The following is a 23,901-nucleotide window of genomic DNA, read 5'->3' as shown; positions in this document are numbered from 1 at the left end:
GGGCAAAAGACGGTCCAGAACCAGCCCTCGTGTGGGATTGTGTGGACGGAGAAAAAGCTCATCGACAACACAACCCTGTTCAATGCCCCACTGTTAGCGACCGTGCCATCGGCTCGGGCCCACGCCGGGACTCCTGCCTTGCTGCTTCGCCCTGCGAGGCGGACGAGGCCGGGATGATTGTAACTCGGTCTCCCGTTTCCGCAGCCGCAACCTCCCCCACGACAACCGTGACCGTGACCGCAGCCGCAACCTCTCCGAGACCGAGTCGCGGTGCTCCCCATGGTCGCTTCCACTATGCTCCTACCCCTTCACCACGAGAAGCAGCTTCCCGGATCCCGGCCCCATCCTCTCGCCGGCAATCCACAACCGCCCCCGCCACTTCGTCCACCTCTCTTTCCGTTCCAATCCAGTCACGACACGCCCCAGTACCGGTAGCCTCCTCCCCCGCAGCCTCCAGCCCCAGCCCCGGCTCCCCTCCCTCGTCCCGGCCTCGGCGCTGGGCAGGCGTCGATGTAGCGACCCAGTACTCGCCCATGGAGCCGATGGATTACACGACCGGTGCCCTGCTCTCTAGTCGAGCCCCTGCATCCTCGAACAACCAAGCCGTCGCCCGAGACCCAGTCGAGTCCCAGCCCCCACATATACCTACCTCCGTCGAGCCCATGGCTTCCCACGAGGAGCAGGCCTCGGCCTCGGCCTCCACATCAGCAGCTGCCGCTGCTCCCATTCCGCATGGCCCGACGGTGGCCGTGGCAGTGCCCCCGACTCCTCCGGTCTCCTCAGCGGCGCCCCAACCGCATCCGGTGTCGCAAACTCCTCAGACAGGTACCCCCGTGATGAAGAGGAGGAACTCGCAAGGCGACGTCACCCACAGCCAAGTTGAAGCGGCGAGCGCCGGGCAAAGCGGTCCGCACTCCCCTAAGCGTGCGAGGTTAGCGCCCAAAATCGTGCCCCGGCGATATGAGCACTGTCCAGTCGAAGACCTGGTTGTGCTCATTGCGCATATGCTGGGCGAGCTTATTGAACTTAACGACGAGCAGGCTCAGAAAGCTGGGCAGCGTCATAACCTTACGAGGTTTCACTCCCGGTAGGCAGCCTTCATTCCCCAAACGGCCTGGATCTGATCATGATGCGGACGAAAGGACAAGCTGCTGACAGGGAATTTTACAGAACGGCCCCTGGAATATCAGTTTTGGATTATCTTCACCGACTCGCAAAACATGCCTATCTGCCACCACCAATACTTCTTTCTATGGTTTATTATATCGACCGGCTTTGCGCGCTATACTCGGACTTCACCATCAACACACTTACCGTTCATCGATTTTTGATAACAGCCGCTACTGTTGCCGCCAAGGGGCTCTCTGACTCCTTCTTAACCAATACACTATATGCGAGGGTCGGGGGTGTCAGAGTCGCCGAACTCAATATGCTTGAGCTGGAATTCCTTCATCGCGTTGACTGGAAGATTGTACCCGACCCCGACGTTCTTGTCGCATATTATGGTGGACTCGTGGCTAGATGCCCAGGATACATGCTGGAATCTCCAGAACCAGAAGAAGCAGATGACGAAGACGAAGACGAAGAACTAGATGAAAGCGATGCGATAGGCGACGACGACGACGATATAGACGGCGAAGAAGGAGAAGGAGAAGAGGAGATGAGTTGAAGAAAAAGGGATAGACATGCCACGTAACCAAGGTGCTCTTCGGCTCAAATCGACCGGTCATGTCCGATCCTGAGCTGGGGTATATCAACTGGACGTGGGGAATGAAAAATAGAGCGCATGGAGGATCAAAACGACGGGGAGTTCATAGAGAAAAGTCAACAGGGGACTTTATCTGGACAAAAGCGACAAGGAAGCATCTATCCAAAAAAGCAAAAGACCATGAGGTAATCATGGAATCGCCGGAAATTCTTCAAGGACACTCTGCCTACGGAAACCAAGTGATGGGGTATCGATTGGAGACGAACAGGAAATTTGGGGGCGTGGACACAATGGAAGAAGGTGATCTTGGTTATCGAAGACAAGCAACTAAAGGACCCAAGCCGGAAGAGTACTGCTCCCGTTCCAGACAAACACCACGCCAAGTCACAACAAATGGATGGGAAAGGGAACATTACGGCATAACAGATTTGAGATGATTGGGCTGTCCGATGAAGCACCGCGGCGAAACAGCGGTATCTCTGGAGATGAATGGGCTGTTCTTTCTACCCAGACACTTTTGTAGGGATAGCACTTTTCGTAGATACCACTGAAGCGAAACTGAATTTCTTTTTTCTACTCAGGATGCCTCTCTCTCCTGATTTAATTAATCCATTTCATGACATTGGTTCGAGCAGTAATGATATCGGTGTCGGTTCCGGACGTACCGAAAGTCCAGACCTATCCTGTAGACCGGACGTCAGGCCCTCTCAAGTCTCAACCGGCGCCGGTGATCGGCCCTGGAGCGGATGGAGACCCCACCAGGCTATCAATCGGGAAAAAATGCCAAGGCCGGGCTTAACACCGGGACCCACCTTTTACTACCCAGCAGTGACAGCACAAGCTCGGGCCCGGGCATCTCCAGCTCTAGCTCCATTTTCGTCATTGTTCATGACTTGTCCGCTTCTCATCGCCCGACAGCAGCAACTTTTCCGCGTCGCCATCAAGCAGCAAGCGATATCTTGGAAGACTAGAGCAGCCACCCGGTCGACACGATCCCGACAATCCCCAATCCACCATGAAGCTCCTCGCGTCGCTTGCCTCGGCGCTCTTGGTCGCCGCAACGGCCGCAACGGCTCAGGTCGTCACCGTCCCAATCTATATCCAGCCCGTCAACTCCTCCTCTGCGCCATCCTTCCTCGCCGAAGTCAGCTACGACACCGCACAAGACCCAAGCAGCGCGGTAACACCGGTGGTGTCTGCCTACGAAGCGCCCGAGATCCTCGACGACTTGGAGGGCCACGAGCTCCTACGCATCGGCGTGTACGATAAGGCGGAAAAGAAGTGGGCGTCCTCTACATCAGTCATATCGGCGGAAAACTTTGGCAAGGGGTACGCGCCACACTTTGTGCTGTCGGTGGACGAGAGCAATCAGAAGGGGAGCTATGACAACCAGCACGTCCTGGGCGTCGCCTTCAAAGGCATCAGGATCGATGCCGGACAGACAAGGGACTTTGGACCGCAGGCGGTGCTGGTGCGCACAACGCAGGGCAAGCAGCCAGAGCTGAACAAGCCGGTTGTGCTGTCGCCGGAGGGCAAGCAGGTGGTGCCGCAGGAGAAGACGCTTTTACAGAAGTATATTGAACCCCTTTCCCCGCCCCCGAGTTCTGGTACCATTGAGAGGATGACCATGATTGCTGACGAGACTGTTTGCTGCGCTATAGGTACTGGTGGGTTATTGCCATTGTTATGGTCCTCTCCCTGGGAGGCGGAGGCGATGGGAAGTAATCGATAGATTGTTCACATTGTTTTCCTTCCCTGGTCAAACAAGTCTTCTTGTATAGAACTTTGCTACACATTCATCTCTCGGTGAGGATGCCCGTTTCGCGCCTGTTGTATTGATCGCAGTGCTCCTGTCTTGAGGGACCCCCTTGCCTTACTCACCTCACGGCGTGAATATTTCGTTTGTAGTACAGGGAGACTTCCAATTCAGTCGCGTTCCTCATCACTAGAGACCTTCCAGCTGGCGACTTCTGCCCCTTGCGTCAGTGCAGGTGGGACGGGGACGCTGCGTACCGAAGCAGGGGGCCCCGCTTCAGCTGCACGGCCCCTACCCTTGCGTCGTGATTGACAGCTGCTCGCCAGTGGTGAGGCTTGCCGATATAGTTTAGCGCTGTTTGAAGACTGCTCCACCACCAAATGGCAAGTGGGTCCTTACTTAGCTTCCCGCCTCTTTACTGCAAGTAATTGGAAAGTGGGCACTTGGAAGCTGTTCGCTGCTCCCATGTCATTGCGCGCCTGTCTCGTTGCTCTCTCAACGGACCATCAGCTCAACTTCAACTTGGAAGTCACCACCAACTCCCAAACATCACATCTTGGAACTCTCTCACCCCACCTGACTTCACCTCACAAGCCAAAACTCTCTCTTGACAAACCAAACTTTTGGTCGCGTTCAGCCTCATTAACAAGAACTAATCACCATTTTTGGAATCTGTTGATCGGATCCATCCACTATCGCCTACGCGCAGACAAGCAGAAACAAAAACCACCCTTCTTGCTACTTAACCCATCTCGAAAATGTCTACCGAGAACGGCACCACCGACGCCACCCTCGCTGGCACCGCCGAGGCCAACACCACCTTTGAAAGCAAGGGTAAGGGCAAGGCTCCCGCTGAGTCCGAGGACCACCCCATGGGTGAGGCTGAGGACGATGAGGATGATGAGGACGAAGATGAGACTGAGGTGAGTTTGGCCATAAGGGCATTGCCCGCGCTTCTCAGAGTTCCTTCTTGCGCATTGCATGTGCTAACCATCCCGTTTGCAGGAGCCCGAAGCTGGTATGTTAATTGCCTTTGAATCCATCATCCAACGCACAATCACGGGTGATGATCGCGCAGCAGCAGCTTACTTACAGTAACTAACACAAAAAACCAGAGGAGGACAACCTCGAGGAGATCGACCCCAGCAACGTGATCAGTGGTCCCCGCACCCGCCAGAAGGAGATCGACTACGCCAAGGCTGCCCAGGACCTGCCTGCCGAGGAGGACGATGAGGAGGATGACGAGGAGTTTGTGCCCGAGGATGAGGAGATGGAGGAGTAGACCGAGGCTATCTTCTGATATCCTTTGATGGTTCACAACGCAACAAATCCTTGTTTCTTTTTTTCCTGGTTTTCCCCTTGGCTTTGCGCTTCGCTGCCAGTGGCTGGTTGGGTTTGCTTATGATGATCACAAGCTTTGGGATGTAAGGGCCTTTTGGCTGGTTGCTATTGAAGCTTGGTTGGGAAACTTATTATGTGCGTGAATGTCAGCTATGGGGCTTTATGGACTGTTTTTCTTTTTGCAATGCTTCTGGGAGTTCACAAATCAGAATATGGCAATCCATAGATAGGGAGTGAGTGGTCGCTTCGTTTATCAGGTAGAGCGATCTCTTCTGTCAAGCCAATTCAAAAGTATCACTGGTCGCTTGTCTTGACTAACCTAACCCCCATGAGTGGAGACTGGATGATTCCCTGTTGAGGGCAGTTGTCCTGACAGGATGGAGTGCCAGTAACCAAGCTCAGCCGAGGGCGAGGCAGACACGGTGTTATAGCTACGGCTTGTAAGAGACAGATATTCCGGGGTGTTTGGCAATTGCCATCCCTATCGACATTCGAAGTCGGCTCTGTCCGTCCTTGGAGTACACAGCAGACGTCAGCAGACGTCAGGAACTGGAGCATCGCACCAACAAGGTTCGCGATCTTGGCCTGATCCACCGCGTACCTGGTTTAGCGCCCCTCTAGACGCCAACATTTGCGCGAATGCATGATTTCAGCTTCTAAAGCTTCGACGTTTCTGAAAGTCTCGTCTTCGGCTTGGTTTCGCTTCAAAAAGCTGCTACTAAAATCCACGCGTCTCGCACAATCTGACGTGAATCAATTCATCGCCGACGCGACAAGGTGAAGAAAAAAGTATAATAAAACTGGAGACGGCGTTGAATGCCTAATTGGCCAATGTCAGGTAACAAACTTTGCATAACGCCGAACCTATTGCCTCCCCAACCTCAAAAGAAAGCAAATGATCAAGGCCAGATACATTGGGGGAAAGGACTGTCGAGCTCTCTCAGAAACGTGACACCAGGCCAGCTGTTCATTCAAGCCGTCTTTGTTAACACCATGTGGCACGAACGATATTTGTACCTTTTAGCCATTTAAGTCGGACAGATGTTATGTACCTCGACGGCACACTAACATCTGGCCTGACAAGCTCGGGCGGAGACCGGACAGGGGAACCACAAAATTAAAGGGGGATCTGCCGGCGACTGGGCCAAGGGTCCATCCAACTTTATTTTCTTTCTTCACCACCCGCACACCCACCGCCCGACGCTATGGAACTTGCCATTTCATCTTCTTGATATTTACCTAGTAGCTACTTTCTTAACTTCCTACCATCCTAACGACTGATCGACCCGAATTTCACTCTCGATATGGCTTCCAGGTGAGTGCGATTCTCTTTTACGTTCGTCTTGCATTGCACCACACCACACGCAGATGCCACCTTTCCCAATTCGAATGCGACTTGGCCCGTCAACCAACCCGACCCCACGACCGACACACACGAAGCGATCGATCGAGCTGCCCGGTTCCGGTGAACAGGTGTACGATATCACCATCGGAGGATGTCTGCGGACAAAAGGCAGCAGCATCGATATCATGGTGGTTAGACAAGTTATCATCTCTCGACATGCCCCCTGGCACGGCGCGACGGCCTCAACTACGTCATCGCTCTGGTTTCAAAGTTTCGCCAACACGCCTTCTACCATGCCGTATAGGATACGATACGAATACAATACCATGATGCGAAGCAATCGCGACAGCTGCGCGACCACAACAGCACTGGCGACGAGAGCGAGAATGACAGCGAAACCGAAACTGTCAACTCGATCCATCCCCCATGCCGCCCGGTCAACCGCTCACACCCCCCCACTCAACTTCACCAGCCAACACGCTCCCCGTGCCACAGACCACATAACCCCTTCCTCGAACAAATAAGAAAACATCATTCTAACAACTAGTTCTCTCTTTCCCCTTATAATCCAGATTTGCGCATTCCTCCCTACACCAGCGCGACCCGCGCAGCGACCTCTTCAAGGGCTATTCCGGCTCCAGCGCCGCCGAGCGCCGCTCAGCCAACGCCAGCCCAGCCCGCTATGGCGGCGGCGGCGGATATGGGTACGGGGGTGGTGTCGGCGGCGGCGGCGGGAGTGGGAGTTATAACGGTAGTTCGTCGACGCTGGGGGTGGAGAGGGGAGGGTTTAGGCCTGCGACGCCGAATTCGAGGGGCCAGTACAGCGACGCAGTCCTCAACGAGCTTGAGAGCCAGAACGATGAGCAGGTGGAGGGGATAATGGGTAAAGTCAAGATTCTGAAGGATGTACGTCCTGCTCTCCCACTCTCCTTTCATACTTGCCAGCCATCAACTAACCACACCCTCCCCTCCAAACAGATGACAATAGCAATCGGCGACGAAATCCGAGACTCCTCCGCCCTCGCCGAAAAAATGAACGAATCCTTCGACCAGACCCGCCTCCGACTCCGCGGCACCATGAACCGGATGCTCATCATGGCGCAAAAGACCAACGTCGGGTGGAGGGTATGGCTTGCCTTCTTCGCCGCCGTGGTGTTCCTCTTTTTCTACGTGAGGTATCTCTAGTACCTCTTTTGAAAGGGGGTTCTTCTGAACTTGAACTTGAAAGAGAGAGAGAGAGATAGGGAGTTTTGGCCGGTGGTGTGGTTGTGCTGCTGCGCAGGAGGCCCAAGTGACATGAGCATGATGATGGGATGGAGATGAAAACAGCAAACGCAAACACATTATGTGTTGTGGTGCTAGGGAAAGACGGGATGGGACGGTATATATGACTTCGATGATGGGTGATGAGTGGATGAGTGGATGACGACGGAGGAAGCAGGAATATTCTACGTTAATGTGGGTGGCTGCCTTATGGGATAGAAAAAGCATGGATATGGGGCTGCCCTTGGTAGATTCTTGGTGGACTTGGTTTGCATGCTGGCGCTGGGGAGTTCGCGTTTGTTCGTTGTTTGGGTGGATTCAGGAATCGAGCTTTCAAGCTTCTGTTCTTCTTGGGTCTGGTTAGGTTTTAAGTACTTCTTCTAATATACTGATTCATCATGAATCTGGGGACGGCAACAAGTATACCTGAGGTGGTTGATCATTAAGTGTATAACAGACACTCATCAGAACTGCGGTTAAGGCTGCAAAGAAGACCCAAGTTGTCTTTTGAGGCTATCTATTCAACCCCGATTCCTAACCCATGAATAACCTATCCATACTGCCATGATCCCAAGACTCCATGCGCCAGACCCAAACGACCTGGTATCAAAATGATGCTTGCTAAGCGTTCCTGCCGAAAACTCCCGTCCGCAATTCTGACCTTCCCTTGTTTCTCTTTTCGAACCATCGTGGACTGTCATTCTAGTGCATCCTCCTCACCCTTGGACTACTTCTCATCATGGGACTGCTCTCATCAACAGACAACAGCCCACTGATATCCAGACTGCTCCTTGGCGCTCCTATGGCACTCCGTCTAGCACTTCCCGTAAGACTAGTTCTCAACAGCCTCTGTTGCTGCTGCTGCTGCTGCTGCTGCCTCGGCAGCGATACGCGGCGATGCTGGCCCTGCGCTGATCCCGCTCCCGAGCCAGGCCCGTAGCTAACACGTCTATGGCCGCGGCTCATGTTACCGCCGTTACCACCGTTACCGTTACCACTGCTGCCTATGGCTATGCCGCCTGTGTTGACTTGCTCTTGTCCCCCCTCGTTATCGCTGCTATCAAGAAGCTCCGCCTCGGAATCGGTATGCTCATAGAAACCGCTTTGCGCATGCTCCTCGTCCGCTTCGGGGATGTCATCGTCCAGGTTGGCGTTCATGCCTAGACTGTCGTCCATCATGCTTTCATCTTCGTCAGCGTATCCTGCGCTGTGGTTGTTCGTGCCGATGATGTCGTCTTCCTCCAGTATGTGGGCTTGGTCTTCCTCGTCGATGTCATCGTCTTCGTCCGCGGCGCTGTCGGCTAGGTTGATGTGCGTGGGCCGGAGACCGCCTCGGGCCATCATCTCGCGCATGCGTTCTTCGTTGGCACGCACGTTGGCTAGCTCCCGCTGTTGCTGTTGTTGCTGGTGATTGTTGTTGTTGTCGTTGCGGCCGCGGGGGTGGAGGATGGAGGAGCCGGTGCTCGTTGCTGTTGGTGGGTGGGGAGCTTCGACTGTGTCTTCGTCGTCGTTGCCATGATCGCCAACGGTGGTGTTGCGTTCGGTGGTTGCTTCTTCCTCTTCCCCCTCATCTTCTTCGTCTTCGTCCTCTTGCTCCTCTTCTTCATCATCGTCGTCACTAGCCCCATCATATCCAAACCCACCCTCATCCGCATCCGGAATGTCCTCATCCAAATCCCTCCCTCCCATTTCATCCATGTCATCACCACCCTCCATCATCTCCATGTCACCACCATCAGCACCACCAGGAACTGTATCCGTATTCCCCACGTCTATCCCCTCCACGCCAGCAACCTCCTCCAACACCGTAGTCCCATTCCCATCACCAATACCAACACCAGCACCGATATTACCACCACCGGCAGCAGCAGCAACAGCAGCGGCAGCAGCCTCCGCCTCCGCCAGCTCCCTAGCCAGCATCTCCTCGCGCCGCATCGCCTCCTCGTGCTCCTGCCTCTCACGCTCCTCCTCGCGCATCTGGAACAGCGTCTTGCTGACCCCCGGTGGCTTCAGCCAGGTACTACCCAGGTTGCTCACGTTGGCCTTGCGGCGCTCCATGTACGTCTCGTCGGCGCGGAGGTGGCCGAGCAGGGAGCGCTCGATGATGGCGGCTTGGATGTTGCGGGAGGCATTTCGGCTGTTGTGCTGGGCGTGATGATTGCTGGTGGTGGTGGTGCCAGTGGTGTTGTGGTTGGTGGCTTGTGAGTTGTTGATCAGACCGTCTGGGGAAGTGGAGGAGGAAAGGGAGAGGGATGGGTCGAAGGGCGAGAGGAGGCCAGAGGTTGAGGATGCGAGAGGGTTGCGGGAGGAGGTGTACCAGAGGGAGTGGGACTGTTTGTTTGTGGTTAGCAAGATGATAAGCAAGATGAGTGTTAGGTAGGATTGGAGGGGTCAGGTGTGATGTGAGAAGGGGTAGGGCTGAGCAGAGCAGAGATAAGGTATCAAAACTTACGTCGCGCGGGGCCAGGTCAGGGAGAACGGAAAACATGGTTGCTTTATTGTTGACGAGACTTCCGTTGCAGGACCGGTCGAGTTGTTGGTTAGTTGATCGTTAAATACACCGCATGCAGAATTTGACCTGCAACTAGGACCGCGACGGCTTGCCCGATTTTAGCTGTGAATATGTAGGCGGAAAGATTCCACTGAAGGTTTTGGGACTAGCCAGGGCGCGTTGATGTTGAAGTTCTCTGGGGATGATGTCGTGGTTGTTAACATTAATGTTGGTCGATAAACCGCAAAGGTATTGTGGAGTGGGGAAGGGAAATTATTAGGGTGAATGGGCCTATTGATTTGTACGGATCACTGAGGTCTGATGTCTAACCAAAGTGGTGATAAGTGAAATGTCGTGAATTCAGCTTCTCCAAATAGACCATGGTGTTTTGGATGAGATCCCTAGCAAACCTTTATGTCACTACAGTAACGGTACAGGTACCTCTACCCAGTGCGTATGCGCAGTTACAGCCAGGGGCAGGTACGTACCTGAGCTTTACCCCACGATGCGGCTACATCTGCTGGCTGCTGCCCTTTATAGGGCCCGCGCACTTACTGTGTAAGCATTTGAGGATCCCTGATGGATGATCTTGTTAAGGTAACATTTCAACTGATATTCCTGGAACTTTTGTTTTCACTTCAAGTAAGATTGCAATTTAGCATGATTTTGGTTTAAGTATTATCATGGGCGTGACCAGAGTGTGGTTACCATAACAACCGAGCTCGACTTCTATACTCATCATGTGTCTCTAGGCTATCCCGCTGATCTCCTGGTTTCGTCCGGTCCGTGTCTCGTCAGAACCGTCAGACAAAGCCACAAAGTCACAACAGCAAACGACACCCACAAAAGAGAACTCCGGGTCGTTTCCAAGGGACAGGTTCACATAGTTTCCATGAGGTAATCGGAGAGCCTCCCCTACGACTCTGAACGGCACAAAGCACTTCAATTCCCCTTGTTGACTGGCTCGAACTGACTATCGACCCCTTGTCCCTACCGCGGTCTCTGCATGCTCTCAAATGCTTGCATGCGGTAGTGCAAGATGCCTTTCCTCTTTTGTGTTGAAACCTCCCACGCTCTCACTCGTTCCTCACAAATGGGAGACGGATATGGGAGTCTGACATCCGACCTAGCTGAGGAGCTAGCACACCCCATTTCATTGCTTAGGCGCTTTAGTTATCGGGTGTTTTCGGAAGCACCTTCTATTCCCACTGCTGCTTCTGTTCCGGCCTCCTTGGCGAATGTTTACTGTCGAAGGACAGAGTGGTTGTTGTCTGTGATGCTATGGAGTAGAAATGCCTTGAGGATGCTCGCGCCCGTTGGCCGTTGTGTTTTGGCTTTGTAAAGTTATAAACGAGGGGGAAACTCATTCCATGCTCTGTGTTGCGAATGGGCATCGAACCTATCAGGCTTCATGGAAGACAAGTTCATGTTGGATTCGCTCGCTTCCGGCTGGTCAATCCCCCAAGTCAAGGGGGGTTGCGTAGTAGACCGCCGATGTCGGTCTTTGTAGAAAGTAACGCCGTGCTGAAAGGCAATGTGGTGAGGTGTGTGAAGTCGAGAAGATGCCAAGGCTGCGTAGGTTGATGACTCCTCTGCCAATGTTCCCAAACAGAAGACAGGAAGTTCCCGGAATCGGATGTTTGAAAGGTAGACCATAATTCCTCGGACTTACAACAACAGATACGATACCTCCACTTGAAAAAGTTACTATATAGCTTCTGCTTCGAACTGAGCCGGCGCGGGCGGTTGTCTTCAAGTTTAGTTAATGCATCTCAGGTTTCTTTCTTTCCGCGTTCACAACGACAGCTCTCGTGAACTTTCAAAAGAGCATAGGTAACCCCCACTTCCCTCGTTTCGGATGGACACCATCACGATGTTTATTTTCCCTAAAAAGTCCACGGTCCCTTGTCTTTTTTCGCTGGGTGAAGGGTGCCAATTCCACACCTCCCAGCTGCTACCCCGCCTTTGTTATATCCATTCAGACCACGGGAGGTAGCGATGCACAGAGACATCACCACACGGACTTTTCCATCTCTTGGCCTAGTCAGAGGGAAGGTTGGGAATATAGTAGCGGTCGAAGCGAGACGACGAATTTAATTTTTGCTGTAGTATATGTCCTATTCCAACTATGGGGAGCTGTGCGTAGTGTCGCTTGTCCTCGGTATCCCGCAATCTTTTAAAGTGGGTGACGTAGTCTCAGTGGGCCTTCTGCCAATTGACCCTCCCGAGCGGTTAAAGGTGGACGGGACCCACGATCTCATCGATCATATTGGATGGTACAGTAGTGGACTGCGGTCTTCGAGATTTAAGATGGCGCGATGTGGTACCTAGTTGCGGTTCAGCGAGCTTTTGGTTTGTTCATATCAGTGCCGGTAGGCATATCAACTTTCGCACGAATATCCCGTCCGTGCAGCAGAATGTTGGGTTGAGGATTCCGGCGATTCGGGAATTACTCGTGCCCACTGCTCTTCTCTGGGCGAAAACAGGCATACCACAGTATTCTTGGGGGTGTGGATTTGATAAGGATTGATGTGAGCTCGAGCCGCGGTTTTCGGTTTGGTTGGCGGGGCGTGGTGTTTTGTGCTGATGATTTTTTTACATCTTTGATCAACATATGTATTGTCTCACCCCTATCTTCGGCCAAGGGCAGGTCATGGTTTCTTTTCGGGTGACTCTGCAGCGCTGTTACGACCGCATTGGATTTTCCTATTGGTTAACTCTCCTTTGGGACCATTCTTTTTCCCGCTTTCTGAACGGTTGCACCCTTCTGAAGAGATCTCAATAGGATTCTGCCTGGCTCCGGGCGACTGGGTGGGAGCCGTTGTCGCATCGCCGATGAATCGAATGGTCTGGGGGTTCAACTGTCGTACCACAAGACCACCGACAAACCGCGGCGCGTGGGATATTGCCCAGACGGGATTTTGTTTAAATCAATGACGCCCGATTCACGGGCTGAGTAGGGTGAGGAGACCGCATGTGCCGTATGAAAGAAGGATCCTGTATTGACTCTGAATCAGTACAAGCTTCTCACATGTTATTGGTAAATGCGCTTCGTTCTCGACCGCGCCGGCGCACAGGGTCTCCAGGGAGTCCAGGGACCTGACCGAGTGCTCCATGAGCCATGAGGTGCGTGCCGGCGACATCGGCCCTTGTGAGATGGGTGTTGGAAAAGCAAGCTTGATGATTGGATTGCTGAGGGCACGACGTTGTGACCTCTTCTCTTCCTTGCCATTCAGCCATTCGAGCAGGGGTTAAAAAGTTTAACATGGATGCCTTGCATGCACTTAACGCTGGATCTCGGGCTAACTCCAACTGGATGCAAGATGGACGCTGTGAGTGTGGGGTGTAAGTTATTGGCTCTATTTTATTTACACAACTCTCTTCGTTGAAAAAAAAGTGTTCAGTCAACCATCGAGAGCTTTCACCCCCACCGGACACAGCTGACGCCCACAGTAACAGCAACACAATTCAGTCTTGGCGATGGGGATAGAAACGATATCCTTTTCAACTCGTCTGATCAGTCTTCCAAAAAAAAAAAACGTCCATGACGTGGTTTGCCGGGCCAGCCCGAAGGTCGTGATACCGCCTGTAAGTTGCTTATAAACACGGGAAGCGGAGTGTCCAAACATCGTCACACAACTGAATCATGTGGTCACAATAACTCCCCTTACCCTTTGCAGAACTTGTTCGGCCTCACAAGGGTTGTGGAGTGGTAAAGGCGGGCCTTTGGAGAGAGGCATGCGAGGCATGGTATTATGGTACCGCCCCGTTTTTAAAATGGTTGAGATCCGGATGAGCTTGGGCATTCGCGAAGGGGGGAAACGGCATTGGGTAGAGCGCAGTACAGTTGATTTAAATGCAGCAAGAGAGCCGTTTTGTGTGCCATGAGAGTATGGCAGGGTGACCATTCTCGCGCTTGCTTGCAGCCGGTGTACGAATGCGCGAGAAGTTGTTTTGTCGACCTTATAGCCAATGCAGGGAAAACCGACGATTGCTGTTAATCGACGTAGGCCATGAATTCCAATGGTCGCTTAATATGGTTCTCTACCTAGAATTTAATTCATTTTATCGATAGAGTCATGAAATGGAAACAAGTTGGAGAAGAGGAATGGAAATCTCCCCACTTGGGCGTGTTTCCCCCCACTCACCTGTGCCAATATACCCTCAGTTATTCCTGTTTTGGCGCCACATGCTTCGACTGTGAGAACGGACCAATCTGCGTCTCTGGATTGCTCACTAGGCCCGCCCGGCTACCTGTCGATAATTCGGACGGACATGGTCCCTTTTCTCGCCTTTGCATCTTTCCAGGGCCTGGGACTGCGGCTTGGCCTGCTTCCACTTCTCATGTGTGCTCCGCACCGGCCATTCTCTTGACTTGGAGCAACCCGACAGCCGACCAAAGAAAGTCGGATCTGTCGTTTGAATTGCCCCGAGCGGCTTCTTTGGCCACCAACCAAGTTGACCACCTTTTCCGTCCTCCGTTCTGCGCTGGCGTGTCCTCCCGAACATCCCCCCTCCCCCGAGTGCCCGTCCTGTTCATAAAATCCGCCATCGCCACCCCTTCCTCTCCTCCATCCTCTCTTTTTCTCTTTTCTTGTGCACTTTCGACCCTCCTACACCTGGCACTGCCTTGTTCCTCCGTCTGCCACTCAACAGGTGCCTACAGTATTCAGCTTGTCAACGAGGAGGTGCTCTCCCAAGTCGGGTTTACAAGTAAGTAGCTAACGTCAAGGTCCAAACCCTCCCCTTCCCATTCCCTCTCCCCCTCTTGCCAGTTCCGTTGCTTGGACAATACGAAACGACATTCGGCGACACTTCTACCGCGAGCTCCGACATGGAAACTGCCGCTACAAGACACACGAGAATCGGCGTCGGACACCTAGTCGACTCCAACTCGTCATGCCTTGATCTCTTCCATTGCGAGTCTAGCAAACCATAAGGCTTCAATTTCCCGAGAAAACACCATACGATCATCATGGCCCCGCGATTTCACAAGCTACGTACCAAGTTTACGACCGGCCGGTAATCAGCGACCCCACACACCTGACACACGACACTCAGCCCAGAAGATACGTACTTTTTCAAGCTTCCAGCCGAGACCACTCCCAAGACACAAAGCGCCACGGGTGTTCCGAAACCGGAGTCACAAGCCATCCCCCTCAGAAAGAGAGCGCTGCAAAGACATGACACAGTAGCAGATCGGAAGCTCAAAAACAACATGGCTATTAGTACGGGCAAGTCAGCAACAACTTGGCATCTCCTTCACGGCCATGACGAGACAACAAGAATGGACAACATGGGAACACCGTCGTCACCAAGTGGAAACGCAGGGTAAAGCCAACTTTTGTGGTGATGCCCCTGGCGCACTTGGTGGACCCCGCCCCCGCCTCGCTAGGAGTCCTGGTCCTTGGGGGAACTTGTGGCTGGGATCTGCCGGTCGCCCCCGGCCGCCCACTCCCCCGCCTGTGCATCCCACATTCATCTTCCTCACTATCACCAAAACGGCATGGAGCTTCTTCGCCTCCACCACTTTCACTTGCTGGCTGCTTCCCATGGCGTGGAGATTGGCTGCGCTGACAAACACCGTCAACACCACCATATCAATACCGGTGGTCATGCCTTCCATCTGATCTCCCCGGCAAAATACGCTTGGGGCTGGGGTCTTGTCGATACCGGATGCTGTTGGCCTATCAAAAGACAGGACGATAGCCGCATGGCCGCGATAAGAAAGATTGCAATTGGCTTTTTTCGTCATATCGCATCACAGGCTCACACGAGCAGCAGCTGCGGGTGTAACTCCAAACAGCACTCGAGTACCACCGCAGGAGGGCATCACCACCAACTCGCACATGGACACACACACACCCACCCACACTACCCAAGGTCTTGTCTTGACGTTCTCCGCAGCAAGCCATCGGATGGTGTGTTATCATGATGCGGATCAGGGACCCGGTGTGTCTTGGCTTCGGAGCCCCTCCCTCATGCTCTCTTGTCGCGAGAGCTTGACCAGAGTCCCGCCAGCCTGTTGCCCATGATAGCTGGTTCAGCATGCCAAGATCGGGCATTTGCTGCTTGGCTCGGTGTCCTTACCTACTGTCGTGTGTCTTGTCTGCAACAATCGTCCATTTTGGTTTCTGCCCGGATCCCCAGCATAGAGCCGTTACGCCTCGCCTTCGTCCAACTGCATAATTGCAATATTCGGAAAACCCCCCACTTCGCTGTGCAGATCGGATTCGTGGCCATTAACACTTGAACCGTGCCATGACAGTTAACTGACTCTTCTTTTCCCAGATCCTTTTTTCTCATCCGAGCCATCCCTTCTTCCTTTCTGTTCTCCATTTTTACAAACTTGAGCTCCAAAAGCCAAGTCGGCGCCTTTGACTCTTTCTGAACGATACCCATACCTCGAGCGTTTGCCAAGGACAGCCTGCCTAGCATGGGCGCTATCGAGGATTTCGACGACCGACAAGTGCATCTTGAGACAGAGAAAGAGGAATATCATCCCTATGAATACCAAACAGAGAACAACACTTCGTGGGCTGGCGCCTTGCCGGTGAAGCAGTGCGTTAAATCCGATCCCCTTGTGATAACTTGGCCAGGTCGCTAATCAAATGTTGTTTAGGGGATTGTACGATCCCGAGCTCGAAAAGGATGCCTGTGGTGTAGGCTTTGCTTGGTAAGGCCCCAGAAACAAACTCCAAGTACATTGACCAAACGCTAATTTGCCACGCTACAGCCATATCAAGGGCAAGCCTAGCCACAAGATTGTCAGCGATGCACGAAACCTCCTCTGCAACATGACCCATCGTGGTGCCGTGGGTTCAGACGCACGCGATGGTGATGGTGCGGGTGTCATGACATCGATCCCCCACAAGTTCTTCATTAAGAACTTTGCGCGCGAAGTTGGAGTCACGCTTCCTCCACTGGGCCAGTATGCTGTGGGAAACTTGTTCTTCAAGCCCGATCCTGAGACACTGCAGGAGTCGAAGCGGCAGTTGGAAGAGATTGCCGAGTCGTTGGGCTTGAGAGTTCTGGGATGGCGAGAGCCTCCCGTGGATTCAACTTTGCTTGGTCCTGCTGCTCTTTCCCGAGAGCCTTCCATTCTGCAGCCTTTCGTTGTGCTAGAGTCTGCTTACGGGTCCGGCAATGAACCAGAAACAACCGACCCCGAGAAGTTTGACGAGAGGCTGTTTGAGCGGCAGCTCTATGTCCTCCGGAAGAGAGCTACACACACGATTGGGCTGCAGAACTGGTTCTACATCTGCTCCCTTTCCAACAAGAACATTGTCTACAAGGGTCAGCTGGCGCCGGTTCAGGTTTACCAATACTACAATGATTTGGTGAACTATGACTATGAGGCTCACTTTGCCTTGGTGCATTCGCGTTTCTCTACCAACACCTTCCCCTCTTGGGATCGTGCCCAGCCTCTCCGATGGGCTGCTCACAATGGTATGTGATAGATCCTGACTGTAAAACACTTGGTGCTCCCTCGCTAACAGAATCTTCCCAGGTGAGATCAATACCCTTCGCGGTAACAAGAATTGGATGCGTGCCCGTGAAGGTGTCATGCAATCTGATGTCTTTGGAGATGAGCTGGAACTTCTCTACCCTATAGTTGAGGCTGGCGGTTCCGACTCTGCTGCCTTCGATAACGTGTTGGAGCTCCTCACCATCAACGGCGTGCTCTCTCTTCCCGAGGCCGTCATGCTGATGGTGCCCGAGGCTTGGCAAGGGAACCAGAGCATGGATCCCAAGAAGGCGGCCTTCTATGAGTGGGCAGCTTGCCAGATGGAGCCCTGGGATGGCCCTGCTCTCTTCACCTTTGCTGATGGTCGTTTCTGTGGTGCCAACTTGGATCGTAACGGTCTCAGACCCTGCCGTTATTATGTGATGGATGACGACCGCATTATCTGCGCGTCTGAGGTCGGCACTATCCCTGTTGAGCCCGAGAAGATCATTCAGAAGGGCCGTCTCCAACCTGGTCGCATGCTTCTCGTGGACACTCGCGCCGGCCGCATCATTGATGACTCCGAGTTGAAGGCTGCTGTCTCTAGCCGCGAGGATTTCAGGTCATGGCTTGACAACGAGCTCATCACCATGCCCCAGGTTCTCGAGACGCTTTCCCAGAGCCAGAGCATCGAGCTTGCTGCCAAGCCTGATGACACCAGGATCCAGGAGGACCCTCTGTTGCACGCTTTTGGATACACCTTTGAGCAAGTGAGCTTGCTGCTTGGCCCCATGGCTTCAGATGAAAAGGAGGCTCTTGGTTCCATGGGTAATGATGCTCCGCTTGCCTGTTTGTCCGATGCTCCCAAGTTGCTGTACGAATATTTCCGTCAGCTCTTTGCTCAGGTCACCAACCCGCCCATCGATCCCATCAGAGAGTCGATTGTCATGTCTCTTGAATGCTATATTGGTCCCCAGGGCAACCTGCTGGAGATGGATTCCTCTCAGTGTGGAAGACTCTTGCTTCCTAGCCCCATCCTCTCCATCCCTGAGTTCAATGCGCTCAAGAACATGTCTACTATCCATCCTGAGTGGACTGTCAAAATCATTGACTTGACATTCCCCAAGAAGGAAGGCATTGTGGGCTACATCAGACATCTTGACTATATCTGCAAAGAAGCCACTGCCGCTATTGAGGCTCGTGATCGTATCATTGTGCTGTCTGACCGCAAGACCTCCAAGGATCGTGTCGCTGTTTCTGCTCTCCTCGCTGGTGGCATGGTTCACCACCACCTTGTCAGCAACAAGTGGCGTGCAATGGCTGCCATTGTCGCTGAGACGGCCGAGGCTCGTGAAGTTCACCACATGACCGTCCTCCTTGGCTACGGCATTGACGCCATTAACCCCTACCTGGCCATGGAGTGCATCATCAAGCTCAACAAGGAGAAGCTCATCAAGAAGAAGCTGACCGATGATGAGCTCATCTACAACTACAAGCACTCCTGTGATGGTGGTATCCTCAAGGTCATGAGCAAGATGGGTATCTCTACCTTGGCCAGTTATAAGGGTGCCCAGATCTTTGAGGCCTTGGGTGTCGATGACAGCGTGGTTGAGCGCTGCTTTAAAGGTACTGCCTCCCGTATCAAGGGTATAACCTTTGAACTTATCGCCGAGGATGCCTTCCGTTTGCACGAGCGCGGTTTCCCATCGCGTTACACCGTTGCTGTTCCTGGACTTCCCGAGTCTGGTGAATACCACTGGCGTGACAATGGCGAGGCACATGTCAACGATCCTACTTCCATTGCCAACATTCAGGATGCCGTCCGCACCAAAAATGACAAGTCTTACGAGGCCTACTCACTCTCCGAATACGAGCAGATCAAGTCTTGCACGCTTCGTGGTATGCTTGACTTCAAGTTCGAAGACTGCACTCCTATTCCCATTGACCAGGTTGAGCCTTGGACCGAGATTGTCCGCCGATTCTGCACTGGCGCCATGTCGTATGGTTCTATTTCCCTTGAATCTCACTCTACCCTGGCCGTTGCTATGAATAGGCTCGGTGGCAAGTCCAACACTGGTGAAGGTGGTGAGGATCCTGAACGGTCTCAGAGACTGCCGAACGGCGATACCATGCGCTCAGCCATCAAGCAGGTCGCCTCAGGTCGCTTCGGTGTCACATCTGCTTATCTGGCCGACTCTGATGAACTTCAGATCAAGATGGCCCAGGGTGCCAAGCCTGGTGAGGGTGGTGAGCTTCCCGGACACAAGGTTTCCAAGTCCATTGCCCGCACTCGTCACTCTACCCCTGGTGTCGGTCTTATCTCGCCCCCTCCTCATCACGATATCTACTCGATTGAAGACTTGAAGCAGCTCATTTATGACCTCAAGTGCTCGAGCCCTCGTTCTCGCGTTTCCGTCAAGCTTGTGTCTGAGACTGGTGTTGGTATCGTTGCCTCCGGTGTCGCCAAGGCCAAGGCAGACCACATTCTCATCTCGGGCCATGACGGTGGCACTGGTGCCTCTCGCTGGACTGGTATCAAGTACGCCGGTCTTCCCTGGGAGTTGGGTCTTGCCGAGACTCATCAGACATTGGTTCTCAACGACCTTCGTGGCCGCGTTGTCGTTCAGACTGATGGTCAGCTTCGTACCGGCCGTGATGTTGCCATTGCTTGCTTGCTAGGCGCTGAAGAATGGGGTTTCGCGACCACTCCTCTCATTGCTATGGGTTGCATCATGATGCGCAAGTGCCACCTGAACACCTGCCCGGTCGGTATTGCCACTCAGGACCCTGAGCTTCGTAAGAAGTTCACAGGTACGCCTGAGCATGTGATCAACTTCTTCTACTACGTAGCCAACGAGCTCCGTGCTATCATGGCCAGACTTGGTTTCCGCACCATCAACGAGATGGTCGGTCATGTTGAGGTGCTCAAGGTCCGTGAGGATCTCAGGACCAAGAAGACTTCGAACATTGACCTGTCTCTTATCCTGACGCCCGCCCACAAACTCCGTCCCGGAGTGGCAACCTTCAATGTCCGGAAGCAGGATCATAAGCTTTACGTTCGCTTGGACAATAAGCTTATTACCGAGGCTGAGCTGACCCTTGATAAGGGACTGCCTTCGCGTATTGAGTGTGATATCGTTAACACTGACCGTGCCATGGGCACTTCGCTGTCCTACCAAATCTCCAAGCGCTACGGCGAGAAGGGACTACCTGACGACACTGTTCATGTTAACATCAAGGGTTCTGCGGGTCAGTCCTTCGGTGCTTTCCTTGCTCCGGGTGTCACGCTCGAGCTGGAGGGTGATGCCAACGATTACGTTGGCAAGGGCTTGTCCGGTGGTAGACTCATTGTCTACCCCCCTCGTTCCGCTGTGTTCAAGGCCGAGGAGAACATCATTGTTGGTAACGTCTGCTTGTACGGAGCTACCAGCGGTACCTGCTTCTTCCGCGGTGTTGCAGCTGAGCGTTTCGCTGTGCGCAACTCTGGTGCCACCGCTGTTGTTGAGGGTGTCGGTGACCACGGCTGCGAGTACATGACTGGTGGTCGGGTTGTTATCTTGGGAAGCACCGGCCGTAACTTCGCTGCCGGTATGTCTGGTGGAATCGCTTACATCTTGGATATTCAGGGCGACTTCTTGTCTAAGCTTAACACCGAGATGGTTGAAGCCAGCACTCTTGAGGAGGCCGAGCCCGAAGAGATTGCATTCATCCGCAGTCTCGTTGAGGATCACCACCACTACACTGGTTCCGAGCTTGCTGCACGTATTCTGGTTGACTTCTCCCGTGCTCTCAAGCGCTTCATCAAGGTATTGCCCGTCGACTATAAGCGCGTGCTGGAGGAGGAGAAGGCCAAGGCTGCTGAGCAGGCCGCCGAGACCAAGCGGGCTGAGTACAACCTCCCTGCGGCTGCGAAGAAGGAGAAGGATCCTCATGCGCCCAAGCTTCAGGATATTGAGGAGAGCATCACCGATAATGCTATCAGTAAGAAGAAGGCCCTTGTATTGGACAAGACGCGCGGTTTCATGAAGTATCAGCGCCGTGCTGAGAAGTATCGGAAGCCCGCGACTCGTGTCAAGGACTGGGCCGAACTGTCTCAGCGTCTTGATGAGGATGAACTCAAGTACCAGTCTGCCCGTTGCATGGACTGTGGTGTTCCCTTCTGCCAATCTGATAGCGGTTGCCCGATTTCCAACATCATCCCCAAGTGGAACGAGCTGGTCTTCCAGGGTCAGTGGCGAGATGCGTTGAACCGCCTCATTATGACCAACAACTTCCCCGAGTTCACTGGTCGCGTTTGCCCTGCTCCTTGCGAGGGTGCTTGCGTCTTGGGAATCAATGAGCAGCCTGTTGGTATCAAGTCGATCGAGTGCGCTATCATCGACCGTGGTTTCGAGATGGGATGGATGGTGCCGGAGCCCCCCAAGATCCGCACAGGCAAGAACATTGCCATTATCGGATCTGGTCCCGCTGGTCTCGCTGCCGCCGACCAGTTGAACAAGGCTGGTCACAGCGTTACTGTGTATGAGCGTGCCGACCGTCTTGGTGGTCTGCTCATGTACGGTATTCCCAACATGAAGTTGGACAAGCGCATCGTCAAGAGACGTACCGATTTCATGGCTGCTGAGGGTGTCCAGTTCAAGACTGGCGTCGCGGTTGGCGAGGATATCACACTCATGGACCTCAAGAAGCAGAATGATGCCGTCGTCATTGCTACCGGTGCCACTGTCGCCCGCGACCTTCCCATCAAGAACCGCAACCTTGAGGGTATCCATTTCGCTATGGAATTCCTCCACAAGAACACCAAGTCTCTTCTTGATTCTGAGCTGGCTGACGGCTCCTACATTTCTGCCAAGGATAAGCACGTCATTGTCATTGGTGGTGGTGATACCGGTAATGACTGCATTGGTACCTCTGTCCGCCACGGTGCCAAGTCGGTCATCAACTTTGAGCTCCTCCCCAAGCCTCCCCCGGCTCGTGGCCGCGACAACCCGTGGCCTCAGTGGCCCCGCATCTACCGCGTGGACTACGGCCACGATGAGGTCAAGCAGCACACGGGCAAGGATCCTCGTGAGTACTGCATCATGTCGGAGGAGTTTGTCGACGACGGCACCGGAAAGGTGAAGGGCATCAACACGATCCGCGTGGAGTGGACCAAGTCCGCCAGCGGCGGTTGGGACATGAAGAAGATCGAGGGCTCGCAGCAGTTCTTCCCTGCTGATCTTGTCCTGCTGTCCATGGGCTTCCTTGGACCTGAGGCTCGTGTGCTCGGCGATGAGATTGAGAAGGATCCTCGCAAGAACGTCAAGACTCCTCCCGGCAAGTATAGCACCAACGTCGAGGGCGTGTTTGCGGCCGGTGATTGCCGTCGTGGACAGTCGCTCATCGTCTGGGGTATCAACGAAGGTCGCCAGGCTGCTCGTGAGGTCGATCTCTACCTCGAGAAGAGCTCACGCTTGCCCGTTACTGGTGGTATTGTCAAGCACACCGCTGAGGAGGTGTTCGCCGCCGCCGCCGCAGCTTAAATTATGGTGGAAATGTGCATGATTTCGGGAAGACGATACGGTTGGGATCATTACCGTGTTGGATGAGAATGGCGATGGGATTTCCTATGGTTTATTCTGCATCGGGTTCATTCAAGGTTGATACCATGTGTGGAAGAGTTCGTTTCTTGGTTGCGGATTTTGGGTTAGTTTTCGTTTCTTGCATTTTAAAAGCATGCATGCTCATATGGCCCTTTTGGGATTGCGATGTCCTTGCCAGTTTCCTGTTATTATTCATATCTAGCTCGTTTGGTTTTGGGGTGGTCGGGTTGTGTATATACCCTTTTACCATTTTGCGAATACATAGTTTCTTCTAATATTCCTGGACTCGCTACATCAGATGCAACTGACCTGCCCATGGTACAGCATGTGAAATGTGAGGTTATCGTGACATTTGTCTTGGCAGAGGTACGTTGTTGAAAATCTGCGGATGGCGATGGGGGCACGTGTAGCAATGATTGGCCAATTGCAGGCCTGGACACCCCTGTTACGATTGGTGGGCTTCAGTGGAGCAGGCCTCGAACACACCCCGACGCGAGGCGGGTTATATCTACACTACCCCTTCTCCCTATATCTAGACTACTTAACCGCTTCGGGCATAAATTTCAACTTTCCAGCTTATCTTATCTGCCATTAACATCCGAGCTCCAAACTCATGGTAAAGTCTGTTAGCCGATAATCGGTCTTTTGCGAAAATTTCTCTAAGAAAATGGACCTCCTGTTGCGATCAAGATTAAAGCATTGCACTTTCACCAAATGCACTTTCACCAAATGCACTTTTGCCCAATGCACTTTTGCCCAATAAATTCCCTTGGAAGTGCATTCAAATAATATTCCTCAATCAGAATACTTTCCAAAATTGGGCGAACCTAAGGACACGGTATCGCTATCACATAAAGTGTTAACCAAGGTTTAAGGTGTTAATTCATTACTAAGTCGCTAAATAGAAGTTGAGAAGGCACTGCAATCGCTATAGTATTGGTACTTGGACCGCTGATGGGTCAGGAGGC

At 53.2% G+C, this 23,901-nt stretch overlaps 8 protein-coding genes across 8 annotated transcripts; 5 read left to right on the top strand and 3 right to left on the bottom strand.

The window, feature by feature from the left end:
• The first annotated feature begins 11 nt into the window (after nucleotides 1-11).
• On the top strand, nucleotides 12-1,768 carry B0H65DRAFT_200003 (cyclin-domain-containing protein). The gene is made up of 2 exons (XM_062821768.1): nucleotides 12-1,087; nucleotides 1,171-1,768. Exons 1-2 carry the CDS (start codon nucleotides 174-176, stop codon nucleotides 1,667-1,669), a joined length of 1,413 nt encoding a protein of 470 aa, XP_062681842.1. The 5' UTR covers nucleotides 12-173; the 3' UTR covers nucleotides 1,670-1,768.
• A 955-nt stretch (nucleotides 1,769-2,723) lies between these two features.
• Nucleotides 2,724-3,433, top strand: B0H65DRAFT_425605 (uncharacterized protein; the record flags this gene model as incomplete). The annotated part of the gene is made up of 2 exons (XM_062824588.1): nucleotides 2,724-3,280; nucleotides 3,370-3,433. The coding sequence occupies 2 exons, from the start codon at nucleotides 2,724-2,726 to the stop codon at nucleotides 3,431-3,433; spliced, it is 621 nt and encodes a 206-aa protein (XP_062681841.1).
• Nucleotides 3,434-4,222: 789 nt separating this feature from the next.
• On the top strand, nucleotides 4,223-4,746 carry B0H65DRAFT_442636 (histone chaperone domain CHZ-domain-containing protein; the record flags this gene model as incomplete). The annotated part of the gene is made up of 3 exons (XM_062825586.1): nucleotides 4,223-4,387; nucleotides 4,470-4,482; nucleotides 4,580-4,746. The coding sequence occupies 3 exons, from the start codon at nucleotides 4,223-4,225 to the stop codon at nucleotides 4,744-4,746; spliced, it is 345 nt and encodes a 114-aa protein (XP_062681840.1).
• Nucleotides 4,747-6,717: 1,971 nt separating this feature from the next.
• Nucleotides 6,718-7,335, top strand: B0H65DRAFT_427281 (uncharacterized protein; the record flags this gene model as incomplete). The annotated part of the gene is made up of 2 exons (XM_062824677.1): nucleotides 6,718-7,056; nucleotides 7,129-7,335. Coding segments are annotated over 2 exons (546 nt in total), but the record flags the coding sequence as incomplete, so codon positions are not given.
• Nucleotides 7,336-8,115: 780 nt separating this feature from the next.
• On the bottom strand, nucleotides 8,116-10,023 carry B0H65DRAFT_425296 (Apc15p protein-domain-containing protein; the record flags this gene model as incomplete). Its single annotated transcript, XM_062824562.1, has 2 exons — nucleotides 8,116-9,744; nucleotides 9,925-10,023. Coding segments are annotated over 2 exons (1,728 nt in total), but the record flags the coding sequence as incomplete, so codon positions are not given.
• A 2,908-nt stretch (nucleotides 10,024-12,931) lies between these two features.
• B0H65DRAFT_442634 (uncharacterized protein) lies at nucleotides 12,932-13,653 on the bottom strand (the record flags this gene model as incomplete). The annotated part of the gene is made up of 2 exons (XM_062825585.1): nucleotides 12,932-13,234; nucleotides 13,576-13,653. The coding sequence occupies 2 exons, from the start codon at nucleotides 13,651-13,653 to the stop codon at nucleotides 12,932-12,934; spliced, it is 381 nt and encodes a 126-aa protein (XP_062681837.1).
• Nucleotides 13,654-14,920: 1,267 nt separating this feature from the next.
• Nucleotides 14,921-15,797, bottom strand: B0H65DRAFT_199799 (uncharacterized protein). The gene has a single exon (XM_062821766.1). It carries the CDS (start codon nucleotides 15,657-15,659, stop codon nucleotides 15,216-15,218), a length of 444 nt encoding a protein of 147 aa, XP_062681836.1. The 5' UTR covers nucleotides 15,660-15,797; the 3' UTR covers nucleotides 14,921-15,215.
• A 543-nt stretch (nucleotides 15,798-16,340) lies between these two features.
• Nucleotides 16,341-22,873, top strand: B0H65DRAFT_548952 (putative glutamate synthase; the record flags this gene model as incomplete). Its single annotated transcript, XM_062829617.1, has 4 exons — nucleotides 16,341-16,465; nucleotides 16,527-16,580; nucleotides 16,641-17,353; nucleotides 17,415-22,873. 4 exons carry the CDS (start codon nucleotides 16,341-16,343, stop codon nucleotides 22,871-22,873), a joined length of 6,351 nt encoding a protein of 2,116 aa, XP_062681835.1.
• Between the last annotated feature and the right edge of the window lie 1,028 nt (nucleotides 22,874-23,901).

This window comes from Neurospora tetraspora (genome assembly GCF_033439725.1).
Source record: "Neurospora tetraspora strain CBS 560.94 chromosome Unknown B0H65scaffold_4, whole genome shotgun sequence".
Lineage (NCBI taxonomy): Eukaryota > Fungi > Ascomycota > Sordariomycetes > Sordariales > Sordariaceae > Neurospora > Neurospora tetraspora.
This window is presented reverse-complemented; position numbering and strand designations above follow the sequence as displayed.